This window comes from Schistocerca piceifrons, chromosome 3, assembly GCF_021461385.2.
Source record: "Schistocerca piceifrons isolate TAMUIC-IGC-003096 chromosome 3, iqSchPice1.1, whole genome shotgun sequence".
Taxonomy (NCBI): Eukaryota; Metazoa; Arthropoda; class Insecta; order Orthoptera; family Acrididae; genus Schistocerca; species Schistocerca piceifrons.
The window spans coordinates 907,744,047-907,768,825 of NC_060140.1; the positions used below are offsets into that span (position 1 = coordinate 907,744,047).

The following is a 24,779-nucleotide window of genomic DNA, read 5'->3' on the forward strand; positions in this document are numbered from 1 at the left end:
TGATGACTTCATTCTAGACGTTCCCTTCTATGAAGGCCCTCCATGGCCCTCCATGGCTGAGAGTCTAGTAGGCATATTCTCTGTGCCATACTGCACCGCCTGTGACTGTGTACGCAGCGAATGTGGATGTGAGACTACCCGGCAAACACTACCTCGTTTCATAGGTGCCCTGACGTCATCGTTCGCATGGCTGTCCATTGACCGGAATGCCAACTTCCGTGCAGAACAAGATCGTACGGAGATCTGGTTGACAGTATGATTATAACCTGAATTAGACACAGAACTGGGAAATAAAGGTTTGTTGCTTTATTTTTGGACACGAGTGTAGTTTCTCTTGTAATGTTGGTGTTTCAACAGCTGCTGCTCCCCCAGAAGTGTTGTAACCACATGCTGCCTATCAGAAAATGTCTTGGTTCATAATGTTTTCTTTGCGGTAGTCTTTATTCATTTTCACTCTCTTTATTTAAGTCATCTGGCTGACACTCATACAGCTGGGTGTTTCACGTTGATCACAGCTGATACAAACGAACAGCATGCTTTCAAAGGCCTCAGCAGCTTAGCGAATAAGTTGAAGTTTTCTTTTGTGCATTGGTTTACCTGTGCGTGATAGAGTTATGTTAAGTGCAGTTATTAAATACTCACAGACAAAAATGCGAAAGCTTAAAAGAGGGGATGTATTTTTGAAATACTGCATAAAATTTGATGTCCTTTGCATTATGTTCTGTAAGAACATGGCTTTTTTTTTTTTTTTTTTTTTTTTTTTTTACATTGTGTCCGTTGCAACGACTAAAGGTCGTATTTTAGCTGACGCATATGACATGTGGAAAGATGTTTTATTAGATACATAGTGTTGTCTTTACAATAGGCACCTTTCAACCAGTGAATAAAAATACAGTTGTCACTATAACCGAAATATTCGTCACGAGAGAATTCAGCAACTTTGTCGACATTAAAAAAAATTATACATTACTTATTTTTCCGTTACAGTTGCACATGTGCAGCCGCGATGGAAAAGTAAATAATTATTAAAAATTCACACATTTTTATTGGAAAGTATCATCAGTGACCTTCAATATATAAGCCTTTAACTAGAAAATTCTATGTCCAATTGTTGTTTGATTTATATTCATAATTGTCTGGAAAATTAAAATGTTGGCACGCAATAGAAACTTACATAAATTTTTGTAGGAAATAGTAAACTCACTCCAAATTGAAGTTAACGACAATTCGTGATTCGATTTTTCAGTGTCTGCACTGTAAACTGTAAACAATTTTGATGCCTCCTCGAAGCAGCAACAACCTTGGGTGTAAGAGTTGCTAGTAGTAAAGTCTGGACTATTGACTATTCACAGTAATCTGATATATCCAAAATCGACATTCTAGAACTCACTACACAAAACTAGAGGGTGAATCAGTACACATTTTAACAATAAAACAAGAGAGTAAGGATATGGTTTACTATAGACCATTGAATGTGATGAAGTAGACATTTGACATCCTCGTCGGTGTCAGCGAGTCAAGTATTTCATAGTAAATGTTCGTTACTTTGACGTGCAACTCGGATTCCTGAATTTTGTTAACTGTTTGTTACAGTGAGCGGCTATGGAGACATTACACGATCTGACGTTCGGATACCTAATGCCTCGTCAAATTATCACAGCTGTTACTGCGCCTCTGATGCGACGGACTTCTGTTCGCAGGATCGCAACTGGCGCAGGACTCGCACCCCCTACTCGCCGTGCTACGGCGCTGATCCAAACCGCAACTGGGATTTCCATTGGGCAGGTAAGGCACCTGCCGGTTCCCTGCGTCTCCTAAAGCACACTTATTGGTAACATTGGCGACTTTTTCGAATACATTTTGCGTAATTACGAAGAGCTTCGAGAGATGGAAGGAAGAGTCAATTTCAACGTCCGTGTAACACAGCGGTCATTAGAGACGGAGTACAAGCTCGGATTACGCAAGGATGGGGAAGAAAATCGCCCGTGCCTTTTTCAGAGGAACCATCCGCCATTTACCTGGAGCGATTTAGGGAAGGCACGGAAAACGTAAATCTGGATGGCCGGGCTGGGATTTGAACCGTTGTCCTCCAGCATACGAGTCACCTTCGGGAAACCTCCGCGTTATTTGGAGAAATAGCAGAGCTGATGATTATAAGCAGGAAGAGTAACTCACTGGTGCCCACTATATGTTCTGATTTGAAAAGGGCAGTATACGTCTTAAAGATATAGCAGTTCATGACAGAATTCAGTGTCTGTTGACGTGTAATTTTAAAAGGAAATATTACAGATCGCCTTGTCGAATGCTTAGGTAACCATGTTGAGTCTGGAGGAAGACTATGGGTGTTAAGTATGTTTTCTAAGTGATAATGATGAAGCATCAGAAGTCTGTCACTGTTATGCTCTAAACGTAGTCATTTATTTAGTCAGTAACGGTTTCATACTAACATTTCGCTCTTGAACGTGTGAGGGTAGCACTGAAATTTTCCTTATAAAACATTTTGATAAGTAACATGTCAACCAATTTCGTTCAACATCCATCTGAGCCAAATAACACTTTTTTAATTCCACCATATGACAAAAAGAAAGACTGTTGTAATATCCGTAAAAAACGAGAAAACTTTCGGCTTGTATTACGTTGAAAACATTGCAATATCGAGTAGAGTTTATTTTGAATAGAAGTAACTCTTATTTCTCAGAATTTATTGTAAACACGAACTGTTAGCATTTTAGCTATAAAATTACTATGCCATTTATAGGACCGATGTTACACTAAATTTTCAACACAGAAAATAGGTATAATACTTTAAGAGAATAGTACGAATTTCAATGGACACACAGCTCTTATCGTCCCTTTCACGGCAGTGAACGTTATTAGATTGTCTAACCACAAGTAGGTCGTGATGTTGACGGACGGTCACAATGGGTGCCAAATTTGAGACTTGTCTATTTATACTTCGTCAAATAACGCAATGTTCGAAAAGTGGTCCTCATGTGCATGGGATTCTTTTCGGTTGTTATTGCAGACGGATTGTAACAACCCTCGATGTGAAAATGCTACCTCTGCTCTAGTGGGATGTCACCTAAAATACTCCCTGCTATTGGCCAAGTTGTAACAGACGTTGCCTCTCATCTGTCGTCTCGGAGCTTACGTAGCATCTGGTGAAGTCCTACTCGCCACTGTGGCGAATCCACGCACTAACTATGCCATGCGGTGAACGAGACAAATCACGTGATGTATTGCTCCACAGATGTCCTCCGAAACGTTTATTGACGGAGCCGTACTATTTCTGTGCACTTCTACACACATACTATCAAGCAAAATAAGGGCGGGAAGCCACGCTTTGACCGGCGAAACAGAGTGTGAATGGTCATTTTTTCCATACCACTAATCAATGTCTTTACGTTATTATATGAGCTCTCTGACCACCTAGCAAATGCTCCCTCATTAAGTCGCTACCCTTTCTCTAAAAACCGGAAAACAACATCATTGTTCGCTGAGGATCAATGAATGTTGACTTTACGCACCCCACACTTTTAAAACGTGAGCTTCGCCCCACATGGCTCATGACTCTCGTCCTATCGTCGCGAGGACTGCCGATTGACTCCCGATAACCCAAACTGCACCACGAAATAATTTTAACATACAGGCCTTTCGGTTAATCAGCCTCCAGAGAAGAATCTAGGCACTTCAATTGGTACTTCCATGCTAATGCTCATAGTAGTTGTAAGTTGTTGCTTCCTGCCCGTCTTGTGACAAGTTTCCCGTCCAAAGGGTATTAGGAAACACAGGTCATGCTTGGAAGTATGCCTCTGACACATCAGCGCTGGGTCAGACCACCACCATTTAGCTGAACTGCGGGTGAGGCCGGTCCAATTGGGTAAGTCCTGAAGAGTTGAATCACTTTATTTTCCCCTCGGCATAATTTTTTTTTTTTTTCTTCTGGCAGCATGGTCGTATAGAGTGTCATATAAACTTTACTACAGTATATAACTTAGTCACTGCCGTGTAAAATAAAAGAGGTATGATAAAATGAAAATGCCACTTAACTCGGAAACGGAGCAACGTTACGAATTTTTTCTTAACAGTTATTTCTCAGCAGAAACTCCCTTGCAACATCCTTACAAGGTTTTCAGCTGTTTCTGACCTTCCTGCACATATGTCATCGAAGTGGCGCGTGACGATTACTATTTCATTTTTGACCTTACAGAAACTAAGGATCATTAGTTTGTGAAACGAATGGGTCACAGTATCATATTTGTGTTAAAAAGAATATATTTTTGCATGTTAAAAGCCAACAATGACTTTGACTACAGTGGAACCTAAATTAATGTCAATATTATAAAGTAGCACCGTGCTATTGTTGTACATCTACCCTTCCGACCAGACCAACCTTATCCATAAGCCCAAGGCCACGAACTAACTTCAGGCTACAATACTTATTTCAATTACTACTGCCGGAAAATCTATTGAAAGTTGTGTAGAGCTATACCCATTGTAGAAAGGTGCTCATACATCCCATTCTTAATTCCTGCGACCGTAGGAAGTACACTACTGACCCTTAAAATTGCTACACCACGAAGATGACGTGCTACAGACTCGAAATTTAATCGACAGGAAGAAGATGCTGTGATATGCAAATGATCAGCTTTTCAAAGTATTCACATAAGGTCGGCGCCGGTGGCGACACCTACAATGTGCTGACATGAGGCAAGTTTCGAACCGATTTCTCGAACACAAACAGCAGTTGACCGGCGTTGCCTGGTGAAACGTTGTTGTGATGCCTCGTGTAAGGAGGAGAGATGCGTACCATCACGCTTCCGACTTTGATAAAGGTCGGATTGTAGCCTGTCGCGATTGCCGTTTATCGTATCGCGAGATTTATGCTCACGTTGGTCGAGATCCAATGACTGTTAGCAGAATATGGAATCGGTGGGTCCAGGTGGGTAAGACGGAACGCCGTGCTGGATCCCAACGGCCTCGTATCACTAGCAGTCGAGATGACAGGCATCTTATCCGCATGGCTGTAACGGATCCTGCAGCCACGTCTCGATCCCTGAGTCAACAGATGGGGACGTTTGCAAGACAACAATCATCTGCACGAAAAGTTCGACGACGTTTGCAGCAGCATGTACTATCAGCTCGGAGACCATGGCTGCGGTTACTCTCGACGCTTCATCACAGACAGGAGCGCCTGCAGTGGTGTACTCAACGACGAACCTGGGTGCACGAATGGCAAAACGTCGTTTTTTCGGATGAATCCAGGTTCTGTTTACAGCATCATGATGGTCGCATCCGTGTTTGGCGACATCGCGGTGAACGCACATTGGAAGCGTGTATTCGTCATCGCCATACTGGTGTATCACCCGGCGTGATGGCATGGGGTGCCATTGGTTACACGTCTCGGTCACCTCATTTTCGCATTGACGGCACTTTGAACAGTGGACGTTATATTTCAGATGTGTTACGACCCGTGGCTCTACCCTTCATTCGATCCCTGCGAAACCCTACATTTCAGCAGGATAATGCACGACCGCATGTTGCCGGTCCTGTACGGGCCTTTCTGGATACAGAAAATGTTCGACTGCTGCCCTGGCCAGCACATTCTCCAGATCTCTCACCAATTGAAAACGCCTGGTCAATGGTGGCCGAGCAACTGGCTCGTCACAATACACCAGTCACTTCTCTTGATGAACTGTGGTTTCGTGTTGAGGCTCCATGGGCAGCTGTACCTGTACACGCCATCCAAGCTCTGTTTGACTCAATGCCCAGGCGTATCAAGGCTGTTGATACGACCAGAGGTGGTAGTTCTGGGTACTGATTTCTCAGGATCTATGCAATCAAATTGCATGAAAATGTAATCACATGTCAGTTCTAGTATAATATATTTGTCCGAAGAATACCCGTTTATAACCTGCATTTCTTCTTGATGTACCAATTTTAATGGCCAGTAGTGTAGATTTCGGAAAGACTCTCGAACACAATCCATATCTGGCAGGGGAGCAAGTACTGTTGCTTTATTATCAATTGGTGGAAATCTGATTGATGGTAGTCCCATCATTTTAGTTGCTCGTTTCTGCAAACATTCTCTTGACTTTTTCGTTCATTGTCGTCGCCTTGTTTTATAATTGTAGCAGCGTTTTCCTTTCTTGAAGCCGCTGCCTGTATTGTCGTCCAAACACAGCATTTCAAACGTTAACGAAGGAGACTGAGGAAATTGCGAAATTGCCAGGAGAACGTTCTTTTAAACATCTCCGTTCAGGTAGCTAGGGTATTGTTATTAACTTCTTTACATTCACGTTATTGCCCATCCAAACCGGACAATGTCGTAAAGGACCGGTCTTGAACGACATTTACCGTATTTACTTTATTCTCCCATGACAGCTGATTCAGAACTGTTACTCTTTGCAGGCGACACAAACGTTATTGTCAAAGAGGTGGAACATAAAGTAAATCTTGTCGTTGATAAGTTAGTCAGTTACATCAGCACGTGACTATCGGAGAAGAGATTAATGATTAACTGTGACGCAAACCGCGTCGCATATTGTTTCTAACATGGACTACTGTAGAAGTTACTTTTTATTGTCACCAGGTGGTCAGACAATCAATCAAGACCATTTTAAATTCTGAGGACTGAGGATAGACGGAAGGTTTGCTCGGAAGAACCACGCTCAAAAACTATAAGATTGACCGCTCTCTTGTCTCTGACAATGAAACAAGAAGAAGGCTTATTTACATTCCTTAAATTCACCCTATTATCGCCGATGGTATCATATTTGGGGCAGTTCTGTGTGCGCTACAAGGATATTCTTAGCTTACAATAGTGCAGCCAGAGCGCCCTGCAGTGTCAGTTCGCGAACTTCGTGTAGATCGTTGTTCACGTGCAGCGGACTTTAACGCTGCTATCCTTCTGCATCTATTCCTTCATGGGATTTGTTGTTGACAGTACCGTCTCATTCAGACTAAATTGTAACGTTCATTCAATGAAGACTGGACGGAAAAACGATACGACCTTGTATAACAAGTACTTAAGCGTTGTAGAGATAGGTGCGCACTATTTGGCAGGTTTCATTTTTAATAGACTTTCAGCAGAACTGAAAGAATTGAATGCTAAACCCCAAGCTTTCAAGCCCAATTCGAATGCCTTTCTTGTGTTTGATAAATAAATAGACATAATAAATAACAGTTTACAGCAATGCTCGCGATAAATACTATGCAATTAACACCCACCGACGTAAAGCTATGAAGTAATTCTTTATTCAGCTTTGCAAGAACAATACCAATCGAAAATAACAAATTCTTAACAATCATCTCCATCTGAACAGGCCTCGGAAGGCCCAACGGAACCAACCGACCGACCGCCTCGTCATCCTCGGCCGATAAGGGTCACTGGATGCGGATATGAAGAGGCGTGAGGTCAACACACCGCTCTCCCGGCCGTCTTAAAAACTATGCAAATGTTATAAAAAACAAAGAGCAATAGTGATGTCACTCTACTTCCTCCAAAGCACAACATTTTGATTCGCTGTGCATTTACGAGGTTTGGAGGATTAATAGTGGCAACTATTTGTTTACTGCTCGTACAAAATAGATACTTGCTTCAAAGTTTTACTGACGTACAAAGTAGTCACCAGCATTGTGTATAACCCGTTGCGAGCGATGTGGAAGTAGTAGGACACTCTTAGCAGTGCCAGTTGTGTTGACAGTTCGAGTGGCGCGGTCTATTGTCCGACGAATCTGTAGCAGTTCTGAAGCGAATGCCGTGAAGTGTTTACTTCAGTTTAGAAATCGAGTTGAACTTACGAGGGCTTAAGTGAGGGGAGTGCAGTAGCTGGTATAGCACTTCGCAGCCCCATCAGTCAAACAAATCAGTAACAGCTTGCACGGTACGTACTTGAGCATTGTCCTGCAAATTGATGGTCAGGTCCTGCAGAAAGTGTCATCACTTCTGTCTCTGTGCTGTTAATTTTTGGAACACAACCTACGACCAGCTTAGAGACAGAAGTGATGACACTTTCTGCAGGACCTGACCTTCATTTTGTAGGACAATGCTCCAGCACGCACCGTGCAAGCTGTTACTGATTTGTTTCACTGATGGGGCTGCTAAGTGCTGTACCACCTACTGCACTCACCTGAGTTAAACCCTCTTGAGTTCAATTCGATTTCTAAACTGAAGGAAACACTTCATGGCATTCGTTTCAGAACTGCTACAGATTCGTCTGACAATAGACCGCGCCGCTCGAACTGTCAACACAACTGGCACTGCTAAGAGTGTCCTACGACTTCCACATCGCTGGCAACGGGTTATACACAATGCTGGTGACTACTTTGAACGTCAATAAAACTTTGAAACAGGTATCTATTTTGCACGAACTGTAAATAAATAGTTGCCACTATTAAAGTTCCAACACTCGTGTTTTGTCTGACTGCAGCGACTCCCACAAGTTCATTGATACGAACGTCATAAAGTCACATAAAATTTAAACACTCCTAACTAGAAATGTCTCCATAACGTCACGGGAAACACCCCAAATACTGTGCGCAGAGCAAGTGTTTCTGGATGTTTTCAACAAACCCCTACATACTACACTCGTACAGACAGCCTGCGCTCAGGGATTTAAGCACGCAATCTTCCCGCACATCAAACAGAAAGAAACAACGAGAAATGGTACAATGGGAAATACACTACGCCTTGTACTTCACAGTGATATGTAGAGTATAGATGTAGATGAAGACGTGTGGTGTGTGTAGGGGAAGTTTAACACGTCAGGGAGGAAAGGGGGTAGATATGCAGTACTGATGAAAGCTAGCCTTTAGCACTCGAGACTGTACAGCACTACCCAGACACAGGAACTAGGCTGAATATTTAACGACCCTGGGCCTAGACCCACGTACCTGGTCCTTCCCGCCGCGGTTAATGTGCTGTTCTCTGCACTGCCTGCTATGATGTGCCCTGTAATAACTATCGTCTAGCAGGGAGAGGAGCCACTCACACTAACCAACACCAAGTTGATTTGGTAGAATTCACTGTATTCTGTTAAACACTCGCACATGTTGGGGCTACACTGTTCACAATTAACATTATTCCACAATGGACATGATAAGCATTTGTGCTCCAAGTACGTGTCCGTTGTGACGTATAAAGTTGTTGTCTAAATGATGGCATCCAATGCAAAAACACGGTGCATACAACACAAAATAATCACTGTTCAAATGTGTGTGAAATCTTATGGGACTTAACTGCTAAGGTCATCAGTCCCTAAGCTTACACACTACTTAACCTAAATTATCCCAAGGACAAACACACACACCCATGCCCGAGGGAGGACTCGAACCTCCGCCGGGAGCAGTCGCACAGTCCATGACTGTAGCGCCCAAAGACCGCTCGGCCAATCCCGCGCGGCAGTCACTGTTCAACAACAACCAGTTGACGATTGGCACAGTTCTTCCAACAATACTGAACAATTCTGTAGCTTATAAGACAATCATGCTCGTGACCGAATCGCGACGCAGATGCTCCATAAAATTTCGGGTACGATATACGAACGAAAAAGTACCTCCGCTCGTTATATTCAGCCAGTGAAAACGATATGTGTTTCTCTCACTTAGAACTTGCAATTAGGATTATACCAGTTCACATTATCTTCCCGTAACCGTCGCGAAGCGGTTGTTGTTGTTCTCCCGACATGACATACGAAACCGAGAAACATCTCCTTTTGGATAAACATTGATACTGCGTCGTGAACATTGAAATTAAACGCAAAACTTTTGTGGCAAACATTTTCAATTACTTCACCATAGCTTGGAAGATACGTGCTCAGCCAAGGCATCAACACAACACCCCGCCAACGCCCCACGAAAGCTACGCCACGACTCGCAATTGTTGCTCTGCGCTCGACAGAGAGGCGACTGTCGATACTCAACGATACAATTCTAGAAAGACATTTTCACTCTGCAGCGGAGTGTGCGCTGATGTAAAACTTCCTGGCAGATTAAAATTGAGTGCCGGCCCGAGACTCGAACTCGGGACCTTTGCCTTTCGCGGGCAAGTGCTCTACCAACTGAGCTACCCAAGCACGACTCACGCCCCGTCCTCACAGCTGTACTTCTACCAGTACCTCGTCTCCTACCTTCCAAACTTTGCAGAAGCTCTCCTGCGATCCTTGCAGAACTAGCACTCCTGAGAGCACCGCTGCAGAGTGAAAATCTCGTTCTGGAAACATCCCCCAGGCTGTGGCTAAGCCATGTCTCCGCAATATCCTTTCTTTCAGGAGTACTAGTTCTGCAAGGTTCGCAGGAGAGCTTCTGTAAAGTTTGGAAGGTAGGAGACGAGGTACTGGCAGAAGTAAGGCTGTGAGGACGGGGGGTGAGTTGTGCTTGGGTAGCTGAGTTGGAAGAGCACTTGCCCGCGAAAGGCAAAGGTCCCGAGTTCGAATCGCGATCCGGCACACAGTTTTAACCTGCTAGGAAGTTTGATACAATTCTATTCTGACAGGAGGCATAAAAATATCTAAAACGGACGATATAAGTATCGAATCCGTAGCAGACGGACTTACTGAGCTGATTGGTGACGTACTCTAAAGTTTTTCGTGTTTAGCACAAGATTTGACAGCGCCGGATAACCCCACTGCAAAGTCATTTGCATATTGTTGGGCGTACGTTTTTTTCTCCACCTCGCCGTCTGTTCTCACTTCTGAAATTTGCTTTAGGGTAACCCTTCTTGAGTAAATTCAGTCATTGAGCAGTGATGATCCTGAAGGAGTGGAATCGAAACGATGAGGAGGAGAGATTTTGAAACATGTCCATTTCACACTGTATTATTGCAGTTGTAGTGTTTTTAGTTACTCGGTAACAATGGAATGTGCCTTGGTGCCGACAGAGGAAGGCGCCAACACGACCGGCTGCACCAACTACTTTGCCGGGCCGGCGCCGTTCTCGGAGGTGGAGACGAGGACCTACTCGCAGTTCCTGGCCAGCCTCGGCGACGACTTCCAGCTCTACCTGGACTTCCACAGCTACGGCCAGATGCTCATGTTCCCATACGGACTCTCCAGTCTGGTCGCTCCCAACTACGACGAACTGGTGAGGCAACTGAAGCACCGTTCCAGTCTGTTGCAGTGCGCTCATACTTCACTCTGTTTGATAATACCACCATCTTCCCCACTCGAAGCAGGGATAAATAGCACACTTCTCATATTGTTCACTGTGATTGTGTCTTAAGAAACAGCCTTACAAAATGAATCTTTGCCGTTGTGGTCTTCAATCAGAAGCCTCGTTTGATGCAGCTCTTCACGTTATTCAGTCCTGTGCGAACCTCTTCATCTCTGAATAACAATTGCAACCTAAATCTACTTGAACCTACTTATTGTATTCAAGTCTTGGTCCCCCTCTACGATTTCCCCCTCCCCCTTCCCCCTCCACACACACACACACACACACACACGATTCTTTGATGTATCAGGATGTGAGCCACCAATCTATCCCTTCTCTTAGTCCAAATGGACCACAAATATCTTTTTTCCTTAAGTCTATTCAGCATTCATTCATTCGTTATTCGATTAACCCACCAATTTTTCAAAATTCTTCTATAGCACTACATGTTAAAAGCTTCTATTTTCTTCTTGTCAGAATTCTTTATCGTCCATGTTCGACTTCCTTACAAGGCTGCAATCCAGGCGAATACCTTCAGAAACGAATTTTTGCCACTTAAATTTTTATTCAACGTTAGGAAATTTATCTTTTTTCAGAAACCCGTTTATTACAATTGCTAGGTTGTGTTTTAGATCCTCTGCAGTTCGGCCATTGACAATTATTTTACAGCCAGAATAGCAAAATTCAGTGAATGCATGAAGGATCTCATTTATAATCTTATTCTATGTGTGTCACCTGATTTATAAGGGCAATAAAAAAGTTTCTGTTCGAACGCCATACAATCCAGGCTTGGTATGCCAATCAGGAAAAACCGCAATGGGCACTGTGGTAACCATCCCGCCGATGTACCAGGTGGAACATATCGTTTCGACATAATAGCGTCTCCTGCTGGGTAAAGAAGAATAAAGTAGAACAGAGTTTATATATTTTCGAACATTTTACATGTTGTTGCTGTAAATATTTATATATAAATCTAAGATACAAGAGGTACATAATATTTCACGGTATATCAGTGGCACATTGTTACACATAACGTGAAAATTAAATATGCAGGAATATACTAACCGACGACTTGTTACAACTTACAAATTAGTATGAGAGTAATTAGTAAGAACTTCATGTCACTTCAATCTGATCCCTTATACTCTTTTTGAAGTAGCGCGCTTTTTTCTTAAATCATTCCGCTAAAACAACTTTTTAATATACTGCAGGGAACGGAATGTGCAGCTTTGGAAGAATGATGAAAAATCTGGTGCCTGGATATTTGTGGCTGTTGTTAACATTAGCTACCCTACTGCCGGGTATAGTCATTATAAGGTTAAAATTATTTAAGTTCTCTTTAACACTGAGAAGGCAGCTATACCTACACTGATCAGCCAGAACATTATGACCATCGATTTACAATCGATATAAACCCGTCCGGGCGATAGCAGCGTCACCTGGCGAGGAATGACTGCCAGTCAGAGACACGCACGGTGCATGCAGTATGCGACTGCTGTCCCTGTGTAGAATGGGGAAGACACGCGATCTGAGTTTGACAGAGGGCAGATTGTGATGGCCCCGAGGCTCGGAACGAGCATTTCGAAAAGTGAACGACTTGTCGGGTGTTCGAGGAGTGCTCCAACACGGGGCGAAACCAAGGTGAAACGATGTATAACCGTCATGGGGTTGGGCGGCCACCCCTTCTACAAATGTCGGACGTCGTAGGCTGGGCAGAGTGGTAAAAAGAGGACAGGCGGCGAACTGTAGCGGAACTATCAGCAGACGTTAATGCTGGGCGGAGTGCGTCTCAACAGGCAGTGTACCAAAACTCCTGACGGTGATCCATGCAGGTGACAATGTTACCACCACGACATCGGCAACTACGACTGAAATGGGCAAGTGACCGTCGCCACTGGACGTTGGCGCAGTGGCAGAGCGTTGCACGGTCTGATGAATCCCGATACCTTCTTCATCAGCCCATGGGAGGGCGCGAAAGCGTCGTCTTCCAGGGATACGGCTCCTTGTCCCTGTATTGCTCGGCAGACACAAGTTGGCGGCGCTCCATTACACTCTGGGGAATATTCATGTCGACATCCAAGGCTTCAGTGGAGCACGTGCTAGGCACAATGACGGCCGAGGAGTATTGTACACCGGTTGCTGACCATGTACGTCCCTTCGTGACGATCATGTTTCCCGGCGGCAGTGGTATTTTTCAAGAAAGTAATGCGTCATGTCACGAGGCCAGGAGTGTGATGGAGTGGTTCAAGGAATACAGTGCCGAGTTCCCATTGACGTTCTGGCTCCGCAACTCGCCAGATCTGAGCTGGGTCGAACAAATCTGGGATGTGATTGTGCATGACGACAGACCTCATCGCCCTCTCCTCGGAATTTACTGGAATTATACTACTGGCCATTAAAATTGCTACACCAAGAAGAAATGCAGATGATAAACGGGTATTCATTGGACAAATATATTATACTAGAACTGACGTGTGATTACATTTTCACGCAATTTGGGTGCATAGATCCAGAACAACTACCTCTGGCCCTAATAACGGCCTTAATACGCCTGGGAACAGAACTTGGATGGCGTGTTTAGGTACAGCTGCCCATGCAGCTTCAACACGATACCACAGTTCATCAAGAGTAGTGACTGGCGTGTTGTGATGAGACAGTTGCTCGGCCGCCATTGACCAGACGTTTTCAACTGGTGAGAGATCTGGAGAACGTGCTGGCCAGGGCAGCAGTCGAACATTTTTGTATCCAGAAAGGCCCGTACAGGACCTGCAACATGCGGTCATGTATTATCCTGCTGAAATGTAGGGTTTCGCAGGGATCGAATGAAGGGTAGAGCCACGGGTCGTAACACATCTGAAATGTAACGTCCACTGTTCAAAGTGCCGTCAATGTGAACATAAGGTGACCGAGACGTGTAACCAATGGCACCCCATACCATCACGCCGGGTGATACGCCAGTATGGCGATGACGAATACACGCTTCCAATGTGTGTTCACCGCGATGTCGCCTAACACAGATGCGACCATCATGATGCTGTAAACAGAACCTGGATTCATCCGAAAAATAACATTATGCCATTCGTGCACCCAGGTTCGTCGTTGAGTACACCACTGCAGGCGCTCCTGTCTGTGATGCAGCGTCAAGAGTAACCGCAGCCATGGTCTCCGAGCTGATAGTCCATGCTGCTGCAAACGTCATCGAACTGTTCGTGCAGATGGTTGTTGTCGTGCAAACGTCCCCATCTGTTGACTCAGGGATCGAGACGTGGCTGCACGATCCGTTACAGCCATGCGGATAAGATGCCTGTCTTCTCGACTGATAGTTACGAGACTGATAGATACGAGGCCGTTGGGATCCAGCACGACGTTCCGTATTACCCTCCTGAACCCACCAACTCCATATTCTGCTAACAGTCATTGGATCTCGACCAACGCGAGCAGCAATGTCGCGATACGATAAACCGCAATTGCGATGGGCTACAATCCGACCTTTATCAAAGTCGGAAACGTGATGATACGCTTTTCTCCTCCTTACACGAGGCATCACAACAACGTTTCACCAGGCAACGCTGGTCAACTGCTGTTTGTGTATGAGGAATCGGTTGGAAACTTTCCTCATGTCAGCACATTGTAGGTGTCGCCACCGGCGCCAACCTTGTGTGAATGCTCTGAAAACCTAACCATTTGCATATCACAGCATCTTCTTCCTGTGGGTTAAATTTCGTGTCTGTAGCACGTCATCTTCGTGGTGTAGCAATTTTAAAGGCCAGTAGTGTAGATGACTTGTGTGTGCAGATGTGGTGACAACTCCCTCCAGTCACCTACCACGGCCTCATAGTTTTCATACCACTTCGGTTCCCCTCTGTTATCAGTGTCAAAGGTGGACACATTGGTTATTGAGGTCTTGCAAGCTACCTACTTGCTGTACATCCTCTTCCGAAAGTAGTAGCCGACCTTTCAAGGCCCTTTTTTCAGGGACCGAAAGGGTGATAATTAGCTGGGGAGAGACCAGGGCTATAGGACAGGCGTTTCAGTGTCTCCCACGAGTTGGCTTAACGATATTTGCGATACGGTAACGTGCGTTTTCATGCAGCAGCAACATTCAGTACGATGCTTGCCGCACACTTCCACAACGGTCGTTTTCTGCAGACATGCTGCCCCGTACACATGCTTTATTCTCCGATTGATGTCTGCCGGTGTTTGTCCTTAGGCAGCTCATAAAAAATAACAGGTCGTTGGTTATCTTTGGACGCATTTGGTAATAACGTCGGCATAGGTCACGATTCCGCATTCACTGCACGCACTTCGGAAAGGCACAAATGCTGCAAAAACAAAAAAAAAAAAAAAAAAAAAAAAAAAAAAAAAAAAAAGGTTCAAATGGCTCTAAGCACTATGGGACATCTGAAGTCATCAGTCCCCTAGAACTTAGAACTACTTAAACCTAACTAACCTAAGTACATCACAAACATCCATGCCCGAGGCAGGATTCGAACCTGCGACCGTAGCGGTCGCGCGGTTCCGGACTGAAGCGCCTAGAACCGCTCGACCACACTGGCCGGCACAAATGCTGCACTAATCTCTTGCCGACGTGTTGTTGCTTATACACGCGCGTCGGAGTAGCGCTACGTTGCCTATACGGTGCAGCAACGCCCTCGAATGGGAACTTTTTGATCGCCCTTATAATTCGACTACAGAACTCACGTTTTTCTTTCATTGATATTCACTTTATACCTTATTTCGAACGCACTATGCTTCCAGTTAAAGTGCTATTGCAAATCCTTTGCCGTCTCTGACAGAATTACAATTTTTTTGGAAAACTGCATAGTTTTCATGTTTTCTTCCTGAACTGCCATTCTTTTTCCAAATCCCTGCGAGGTTTCTTTATTGTTTGCTCGCTGTACAGATTAGTTAACATCGGGTAGATACTACAGCCTTGTCTCACTCCCAACTTACGCTTTTATTTCGTGCCCTTCGATTCTTATAACACCAGTCTGGTTTCTGCACAACTTGTAGATAACCTTCCACTCTCTTCATTTTAGCCCTGCTGTCCTCAAAGTTGCAAAGAGTGTATTCCAGTCTACGCTATCAAAAGCTTTCTCTAAATCTACAAATGCTGTAAACGTAGGTTTACCTTTCTTCAGTCTGTCTTCTAACGTAAAAATGACTCATACGAATGTTTCCGCTTTTTTTCCAGCTTGAAATAGCGGGTAGGGCTGCAGAAGTTCTGGCTTCCAGATACGGCACCCAGTTCACATACGGCAGCATTGTGGACACTATCTGTGAGTACCAACACGATTCTGATGTAACAATATAGAGTGTACCAATAACAAAAGCCATTACAACTAAAAAGATATCAGCTCAAAAATATCAGTAGTAGCTTTAATAATAGTTGTAGCAGTAGCAGTTTTATTCATACTTAGATCACTTCTAAGGGGATATCGTATGTGTCGTAGTATTACAACAGAAGAACAACAAAAATTATGTAATTCATATATACTGTCATTCACATACTTACAGGTTTAGTTTAACAAAGATGGGACACATAGTCGCCCGTGTCCTTACAAAATCTTTGAAAGACATTTCATCTCCCTGTAACATTTAAGTGCTATTCACTCTCCCTGAAACACAACCTATTGAACATAATCGGCTAAACAGAATAATTCCGTGACGAATATGCGATACTGTTTACTCCGGAATCATTCCGTGCCTGCAAGAAGCGCGGCAACATAGCCCGTGACTGGACAGCAGGCTTCTTCTTTCCATCTCTCCTCAATACTAAAATTCGCAACACCATAAGATTAAAAATTAGATTAATATGGATTATTAGTCGGCAATAATAACGTAGACATGTTATTCTTTTGATTTTCACGTATCCTGAGAAAAAGTATTACGTATTTATTTAAATCACTCGAAGTACATCTAAGGAGACAGGTAGATAGTTTATGTGTCAGATGCTGCAACCAAGTAAATACATATTTTACGCCAAGGAATCTTCCTTGAGCTTGTGTAGTATTGAACCATGTCTTGAAGATGGTCGCTTGACGGTAATTAGTTGTCTCGAAATCAATACTCATTACAACGCCTTTTGGTTGTTCCACGATGTCGGTGTCTGAACTGGAAAAATCCCGGAGTGCTTCTTATATCCAACGAATGAAAAAAAAATTGATTTGAAAATAAAGATAATAACAAAAAACGTCGTGTGATTAGGGCCTCCCGTCGGGTAGACCGTTCGCCGGGTACAAGTCTTTCGATTTGACGCCACTTCGGCGACTTGCGCGTCGATGGGGATGAAATGATGATTAGGACAACACAACACCCAGTCCCTGAGTGGGGAAAATCTCCGATCCAGCCGCCAATCGAACCCGGGTCCTTAGGAATGACATTCTGTCGCGCTGACCACTCAGCTACCGGGGGCGGGCATAAAACTAATAATAATGGTAATAAATATAATTATAATAACAGTCTTAGAAAAGCGAAACACACTAGTTAAACATCTGAAGCGTCCGATGCAGATATTGACTCTTTAATTTAGGCTTCACAAAGTTGTCAGTGAATGGAACAGAGGCTTCAAAGGCAAAATATATAGGAAAACTGTAAGTGCAGACAGTACTGTCTAGCAATTTCTTGCCCTCAGCACCCAGTCATTCACAAACAAGCAGCACTCCATTCATTGGTGCGCCATCTCATGTCAGTTCCAGTGTCCAAAGAAGATTTCCAAGAAGAACTAGACACTGTGAAATTTATTACGTCAACCATGGGCTATAAAATAGCCATGAAGCGAAAACCAAGCGACAGTCTTCCTTTATGCTTCCTCAGCTGTTTCTTTCAGTGTTTCCAAAAGGTGGTGTACTACCTCATACCTAAGACAAGTGTCATAGATCGTAGCTAAAACACTGCAATCTTGCGTGTTTGAAGATTCCTCCTATTTGGTAAAAACAACAGCCCAGTATATTTTCAACAAAAAATACCCAATTAATACCGGACAGTGACGCATATAAAATTTTTCATCTTGACTGTAATACGTTTTTCATACGTCAGTCAGGCTGACACATAGCAGAAAGAACGGCTGACCGTGGACGTCGTTCGGGGTCGTAATATTCTGACTACACATTTGCCGAGCGTGTACTGCGTGACAGCCACAGCTGTTAGCCACGGTATCATGTCCTCTTCATGGCAAGTAAAGGGTGAACACTGATTCTATTCGAAGCCCTGGAGATCAATAAACATGTGACACACGCATTCCTCATTTAATGTTACATGACCAATCATAGCTTAATACTTCCCCTGTCTTAACATCACTTAAGCCCAACGTATCTTCAATTCTTCTCACACTTTGTGTTAAATTCTATGCCTCCATTTCACTTTCTATTTATTTATTTTTATGCAACTGTCATTGTATTCAAATGGTTCAAATGGCTCTGAGCACTATGGGACTTAACATCTAAGGTCATCGGTCCCCTGGACCTTAGAACTACTTAAACCTAACTAACCTAAACACATCACACACATCCATGCCCGAGGCAGGATTCGAACCTGCGACCGTAGCGTTCGCGCGGTTCCAGACTGTAGCGCCTAGAGCCGCTCGGTCACTCCGGCCGGCCGTCAGTGTATTCCAAATCGTTATAAACTGAGGTGATAAAAGTCATAGGATAGCGATATGTACGTATACAGATGGCAGTAGTATCGTGTACACGAGGTATAAAAGGGCAGTGCATTGCTGGAGCTGTCATTTGCACTCAGGCAATTCAAGTGAAAAGGTTTCCGACGGGATTGTGACTGCGCGACAGAGAGTAAACAGATTTGGACGCGGAACAGTCGTCGGAGGTAGACGTATGGGACATTCTCTTTCGGAAATCGTTACGGAATTCAGTATTCCGAGATCTACAGCATCAAGAGTGTGCCGAAAATACCAAATGTCTGGCATTACATTTCACCGTGGACAACGCAGTGGCCGACGGCTTTCACTTAATGACCGAGAGCAACGGCGTTTGCGTAAAGTTGTCAGTGCTAACAGACAAGCAACACTGAATGAAATAACCGCAGAAATGAACGCGTGACGTACGACGAAAGTATCCGTTAGGACAGTGCGGTGAAATCTGGCGTTGATGGGCTATGGCAGCAGACTATAGACGCGAGTGCTTTTGTTAACATCACGACATCGTCTGCAGCGCCTCTCCTGTGCTTGTGACCACATCGGTTGGACCCTAGACGACTGGAAAACCGTGGTCCGATTTGAGTTGGTAAGAGCTAATGGGAGAAATAGAGTGCCGAAGACGCCACGAAGCCATGGACCCAAATTTTTAACAAAGCACTTTGCAACGTGATGGTGGCACCATAATGGTGGGGATATGTTTATATCGAACAAAATGGGTCCTCTGGTCGAACTTAACCGATCATTGACTGAAAATGGTTATGTTCGACTACTTGGAGACCATTTGCAGCTATTCATGTACTTCATGTTCCCAAACAACGATGGAATTGTCAGCGGGCCACAATTGTTGGCGATTGGTTTGAAGGTCATTCTGGACAGTTCGAGCGAATGATTTGGCCACTCATATCGCCAGTCATGAATCCCATCGAACATTCATGTTACATAATCGAGAGGTCAGTTTATATAGAAAATCCTGTACTGGCGACACTTTCGCCCTCATGGGAGGCTATAGGGGCAACATGGTTTAGTATTTCTGCAGGGGACTTCTAAAGACTTGTGTCCATGTCACGTCAAGTTTTCTCAGCTTGACTGATAAATGTTCTTCCTGGTGTTCTGCCAAGTTGTTTTTTTAAAACTTATGCACAATACTTCGACGACCGACCCAATAGCCTCCTTAAAGTGCTACATCTGTTGGAGTCCAGACAGCGAGTATACATAACAGCAAATCTCGCAGTACCTGAAGAAGACGACTGATTCGGTCGTCTAAACATTGTGCATACAATATTAACGTGTAATAGTTATTAGTGTTACCTTTTACTCTGTTTTTGCATCACCTTCCATGTGTTATTCCTTTTCAGGCTTTTCTCCAATATTCTTGTATTTATTTTACTTTGTTTTAATGATATTAATAATTTAATTTGAATTTTTGTATGGGCTGTTCTGTTATTTTGTCCACATGTACCTCTGCTCTTTGTTGAATATAATTATTTCCTCATATTGTCGTTCTCTTCTTTCGCCTCAACAATCTCTCTCTCTCTCTCTCTCTCTCTCGCCACACACACACACACACACACACACACACACACACACACACACACACACACACAGAGCGCTGTTTTGTCTAAGTTTAGTCTTATTGTTTTATGGTATGTCTCTTTCACACTTGTTTACTGTTTGACTTCTATACTTTCAATTATGTTACAATTGCACTGTCAAAGATGTCATTTTCTCTGGTCTTGCACCTCAGTCTCCACGTATAACATTCAGTCAAAGCTAGTCCCAGTACTGTTTGGTCTTTTGTGAATATAGTCGGCAGTAGTCTAATGAAGAAATTTTGTGCTTTTCGTGTGTAAACATCTTTACTAATGAATTCTTCCTGACGGTTTGCTTGACCATGATACCGTAGAGAAACTTGTAAAGTGTGTGAGAGACGCTCTTCTGCCTCAGACCCGGCGGCCGGCAGCAGCATCGACTGGCTGATGGGGGTGCAGGGCAAGCGGTTTCCGTTTGCATGGGAGCTGCGGGACACGGGCGAGTTCGGCCACCTGCTGCCCGCAGACCAGATCGTCCCCACCAGCGAGGAGACCTTCGACAGCGTCCTCTCTGTACTCAGCGACGTGCTCGCGCGCACCCAGCTTGGCGACTCCTAACATCTTTCCTTCCATGTGTGAACTTTGTACAATAAACGGTCTTTCTTAAGCACACTTGTGTTTGACATTTCTGACGCCCTTATCTCTTACGACAGCCTCTGTATAATGACAAATACTCGAGAGTGTTTCCTGTCAGAAAGGTCACAGTTCGTAGTAATAGACGGAAAGTCGTCGAATAAAACAGAAGTAATATCCGGCGTTCCCCAAGGAAGTGTTATAGGCCCTCTACTGTTCCTGATTTATATTAACGAGATAGGAGACAGTCTGAGTATCCGTCTTAGATTGTCTGCTGATGATGCTACCATTTACCGTCTTGTAAAGACATCAGATGATCAAAACGACTTGCAAATTGATTTAGATAAGATATATGTATGGTGCGAAAAGTGGCAATTGACCCTGAATAAAGAAAAATGCGAAGTTATTCATATGAGTACTAAAAGAAATCAGCTAAATTTCGATTACGCGATAAGTCACACAAATCTGAGTGCTGTAAATTCAACTAAATACTTAGGGATTACAATTACAAATAACCTAAATTGGAACGATCACATAGATAATATTGTGGGTAGAGCAAACCAAAGACTGCGATTCATTGGCAGAACACTTAGAAGGTGCAACAGGTCTACTAAAGAGACTGCTTACACCGCGCTTGTCCGCCCTATTCTAGAGTATTGCTGTGCGGTGTGGGATCCGCATCAGGTGGGACTGACGGATGACATCGAAAAAGTACAAAGAAGGCCGGCCGGTGCGGCCGTGCGGTTAAAGGAGCTTCGGTCTGGAACCGCGTGATCGCTACGGTCGCAGGTTCGAATCCTGCCTCGGGCATGGATGTGTGTGATGTCCTTAGGTTAGTTAGGTTTAATTAGTTCTAAGTTCTAGGGGACTGATGACCACAGATGTTAAGTCCCATAGTGCTCAGAGCCATTTGAAGTACAAAGAAGGGCAGCTCGTTTTGTATTATCGCGAAATAGGAGAGATAGTGTCACAGACACGATACGTAAATTGGAGCAGCAATCATTAAAACAAAGGCGTTTTTCGTTGTGACGGGATCTTCTCATGAAATTTCAATCACCAGTTTTCTCCCCCGATTGCGAAAACGTTCTGTTGGCACCCACCTAAATAGGGAGAAATGATCATCACGATAAAATAAGAGAAATCAGGGCTCGCACGGATAAATTTAAGTGCTCGTTTTTCCCGCTTGCCGTTCGAGAGTGGAACGGTAGAGAGACAGCATGAAGGTGGTTCATTGAACCCTCTGCCAGGCACTTTATTGTGAATAGCAGAGTAATCACGTAGATTTAGATGTAGATGGTACTCCAACGGGCACCAATTGTAACTAGAAAGAAACAATAATGGAATTTTATAAAACAGCTGTTGCTGCTATCTACCTATACCGAAATTAACACTATGTAATAAACGAAGAATCCATACTGTAGAAGTAAGATTTTTAGTTTAGTTTTGTGAACACAAGAAGAGGAAGAGTGAAAAAAACGTGAGACGGTCGGAGTTGAACATCCTGAGCTCAGGAGAAAATATTGTAAATTATTAAACAACTCATGGAACGGCGCACGGCGGACGGAAGATTATGCACATGGCCACCATAGTGAAAAAAGCGTTGACAGAGCAAATGGCACACAAATCCAACTGCTGTGAAACTGTGCTTGCAACGGAACTTTTGTCTCTATTGCAACGGACCTTTCGTGTCTGTACTTGATGGAAGAACAAAAATAGGAAGAAGACGCTGTAGTGGCGTCATTCTGTTGTAGATTTTCTTTGGTTTCTTTTAATCACTCAACCTAATGTAAAAACGGTTATCAGGAGGCACTACCGTCTAAAACTCTATATGTTATTTCGAAATGTTACAGACAGCTCCACCGTGAAAGGACTGCACTCACTGCAGGATACACTACAACTGTTGGGGAGCACATAAACTAATGTTCTAGTTGAAAGCATGTCCGTTGATCAGACGAGGTAAATTAATCTGAAGAATGGTGATTTCTAACGATAATTTTTAACATTTTTATGCAGCGACAGCAACTGATATTGTTTATATAAGAATATACATAAGAATATATTTCTAACGAACCTAACTAGGTAGCCGGCCGAAGTGGCCGTGCGGTTAAAGGCGCTGCAGTCTGGAACGGCAAGACCGCTACGGTCGCAGGTTCGAATCCTGCCTCGGGCATGGATGTTTGTGATGTCCTAAGGTTAGTTAGGTTTAACTACACTCCTGGAAATTGAAATAAGAACACCGTGAATTCATTGTCCCAGGAAGGGGAAACTTTATTGACACATTCCTGGGGTCAGATACATCACATGATCACACTGACAGAACCACAGGCACATAGACACAGGCAACAGAGCATGCACAATGTCGGCACTATTACAGTGTATATCCACCTTTCGCAGCAATGCAGGCTGCTATTCTCCCATGGAGACGATCGTAGAGATGCTGGATGTAGTCCTGTGGAACGGCTTGCCATGCCATTTCCACCTGGCGCCTCAGTTGGACCAGCGTTCGTGCTGGACGTGCAGACCGCGTGAGACGACGCTTCATCCAGTCCCAAACATGCTCAATGGGGGACAGATCCGAAGATCTTGCTGGCCAGGGTAGTTGACTTACACCTTCTAGAGCACGTTGGGTGGCACGGGATACATGCGGACGTGCATTGTCCTGTTGGAACAGCAAGTTCCCTTGCCGGTCTAGGAATGGTAGAACGATGGGTTCGATGACGGTTTGGATGTACCATGCACTATTCAGTGTCCCCTGACGATCACCAGTGGTGTACGGCCAGTGTAGGAGATCGCTGTGTGCCTCGGTCGTATGCAGTCCTGATTGTGGCGCTCACCTGCACGGCGCCAAACACGCATACGACCATCATTGGCACCAAGGCAGAAGCGACTCTCATCGCTGAAGACGACACGTCTCCATTCGTCCCTCCATTCACGCCTGTCGCGACACCACTGGGGGCGGGCTGCACGATGTTGGGGCGTGAGCGGAAGACGGCCTAACGGTGTGCGGGACCGTAGCCCAGCTTCATGGAGACGGTTGCGAATGGTCCTCGCCGATACCCCAGGAGCAACAGTGTCCCTAATTTGCTGGGAAGTGGCGGTGCGGTCCCCTACGGCACTGCGTAGGATCCTACGGTCTTGGCGTGCATCCGTGCGTCGCTGCGGTCCGGTCCCAGGTCGACGGGCACGTGCACCTTCCGCCGACCACTGGCGACAACATCGATGTACTGTGGAGGCCTCACGCCCCACGTGTTGAGCAATTCGGCGGTACGTCCACCCGGCCTCCCGCATGCCCACTATACGCCCTCGCTCAAAGTCCGTCAACTGCACATACGGTTCACGTCCACGCTGTCGCGGCATGCTACCAGTGTTAAAGACTGCGATGGAGCTCCGTATGCCACGGCAAACTGGCTGACACTGACGGCGGCGGTGCACAAATGCTGCGCAGCTAGCGCCATTCGACGGCCAACACCGCGGTTCCTGGTGTGTCCGCTGTGCCATGCGTGTGATCATTGCTTGTACAGCCCTCTCGCAGTGTCCGGAGCAAGTATGGTGGGTCTGACACATCGGTGTCAATGTGTTCTTTTTTCCATTTCCAGGAGTGTAGTTCTAAGTTCTAGGGGACTAATGACCTCAGCAGTTGAGTCCCATAGTGCTCAGAGCCAGCCTAACTAGGTAGACTATGGGGATGAGTTTACTGCGTTATAGTGAAAAGTGCAGCATGTGTTTGTACTAACCTCATAACCTGGCCGCATTAGTTTGCCAGCCTAAAATCAGGTCAGACCTACAGTTACGGCTGGGTCATCCCCATGCAC

At 44.6% G+C, this 24,779-nt stretch overlaps 1 protein-coding gene across 1 annotated transcript in view; it reads left to right on the plus strand.

Annotated features, from left to right (window-relative positions):
- LOC124789195 (zinc carboxypeptidase-like) overlaps positions 1 to 20,952 on the plus strand; it is a 45,364-nt gene extending 24,412 nt beyond the window's left edge. The window contains exons 6-9 of the mRNA XM_047256490.1: positions 1,701 to 1,785; positions 10,880 to 11,082; positions 16,346 to 16,430; positions 20,750 to 20,952. Of these exons, the coding sequence (XP_047112446.1) occupies positions 1,701 to 1,785; positions 10,880 to 11,082; positions 16,346 to 16,430; positions 20,750 to 20,952 (576 nt within the window). The remainder of the gene's footprint in view (positions 1 to 1,700; positions 1,786 to 10,879; positions 11,083 to 16,345; positions 16,431 to 20,749) is intronic.
- Positions 20,953 to 24,779: the final 3,827 nt, after the last annotated feature.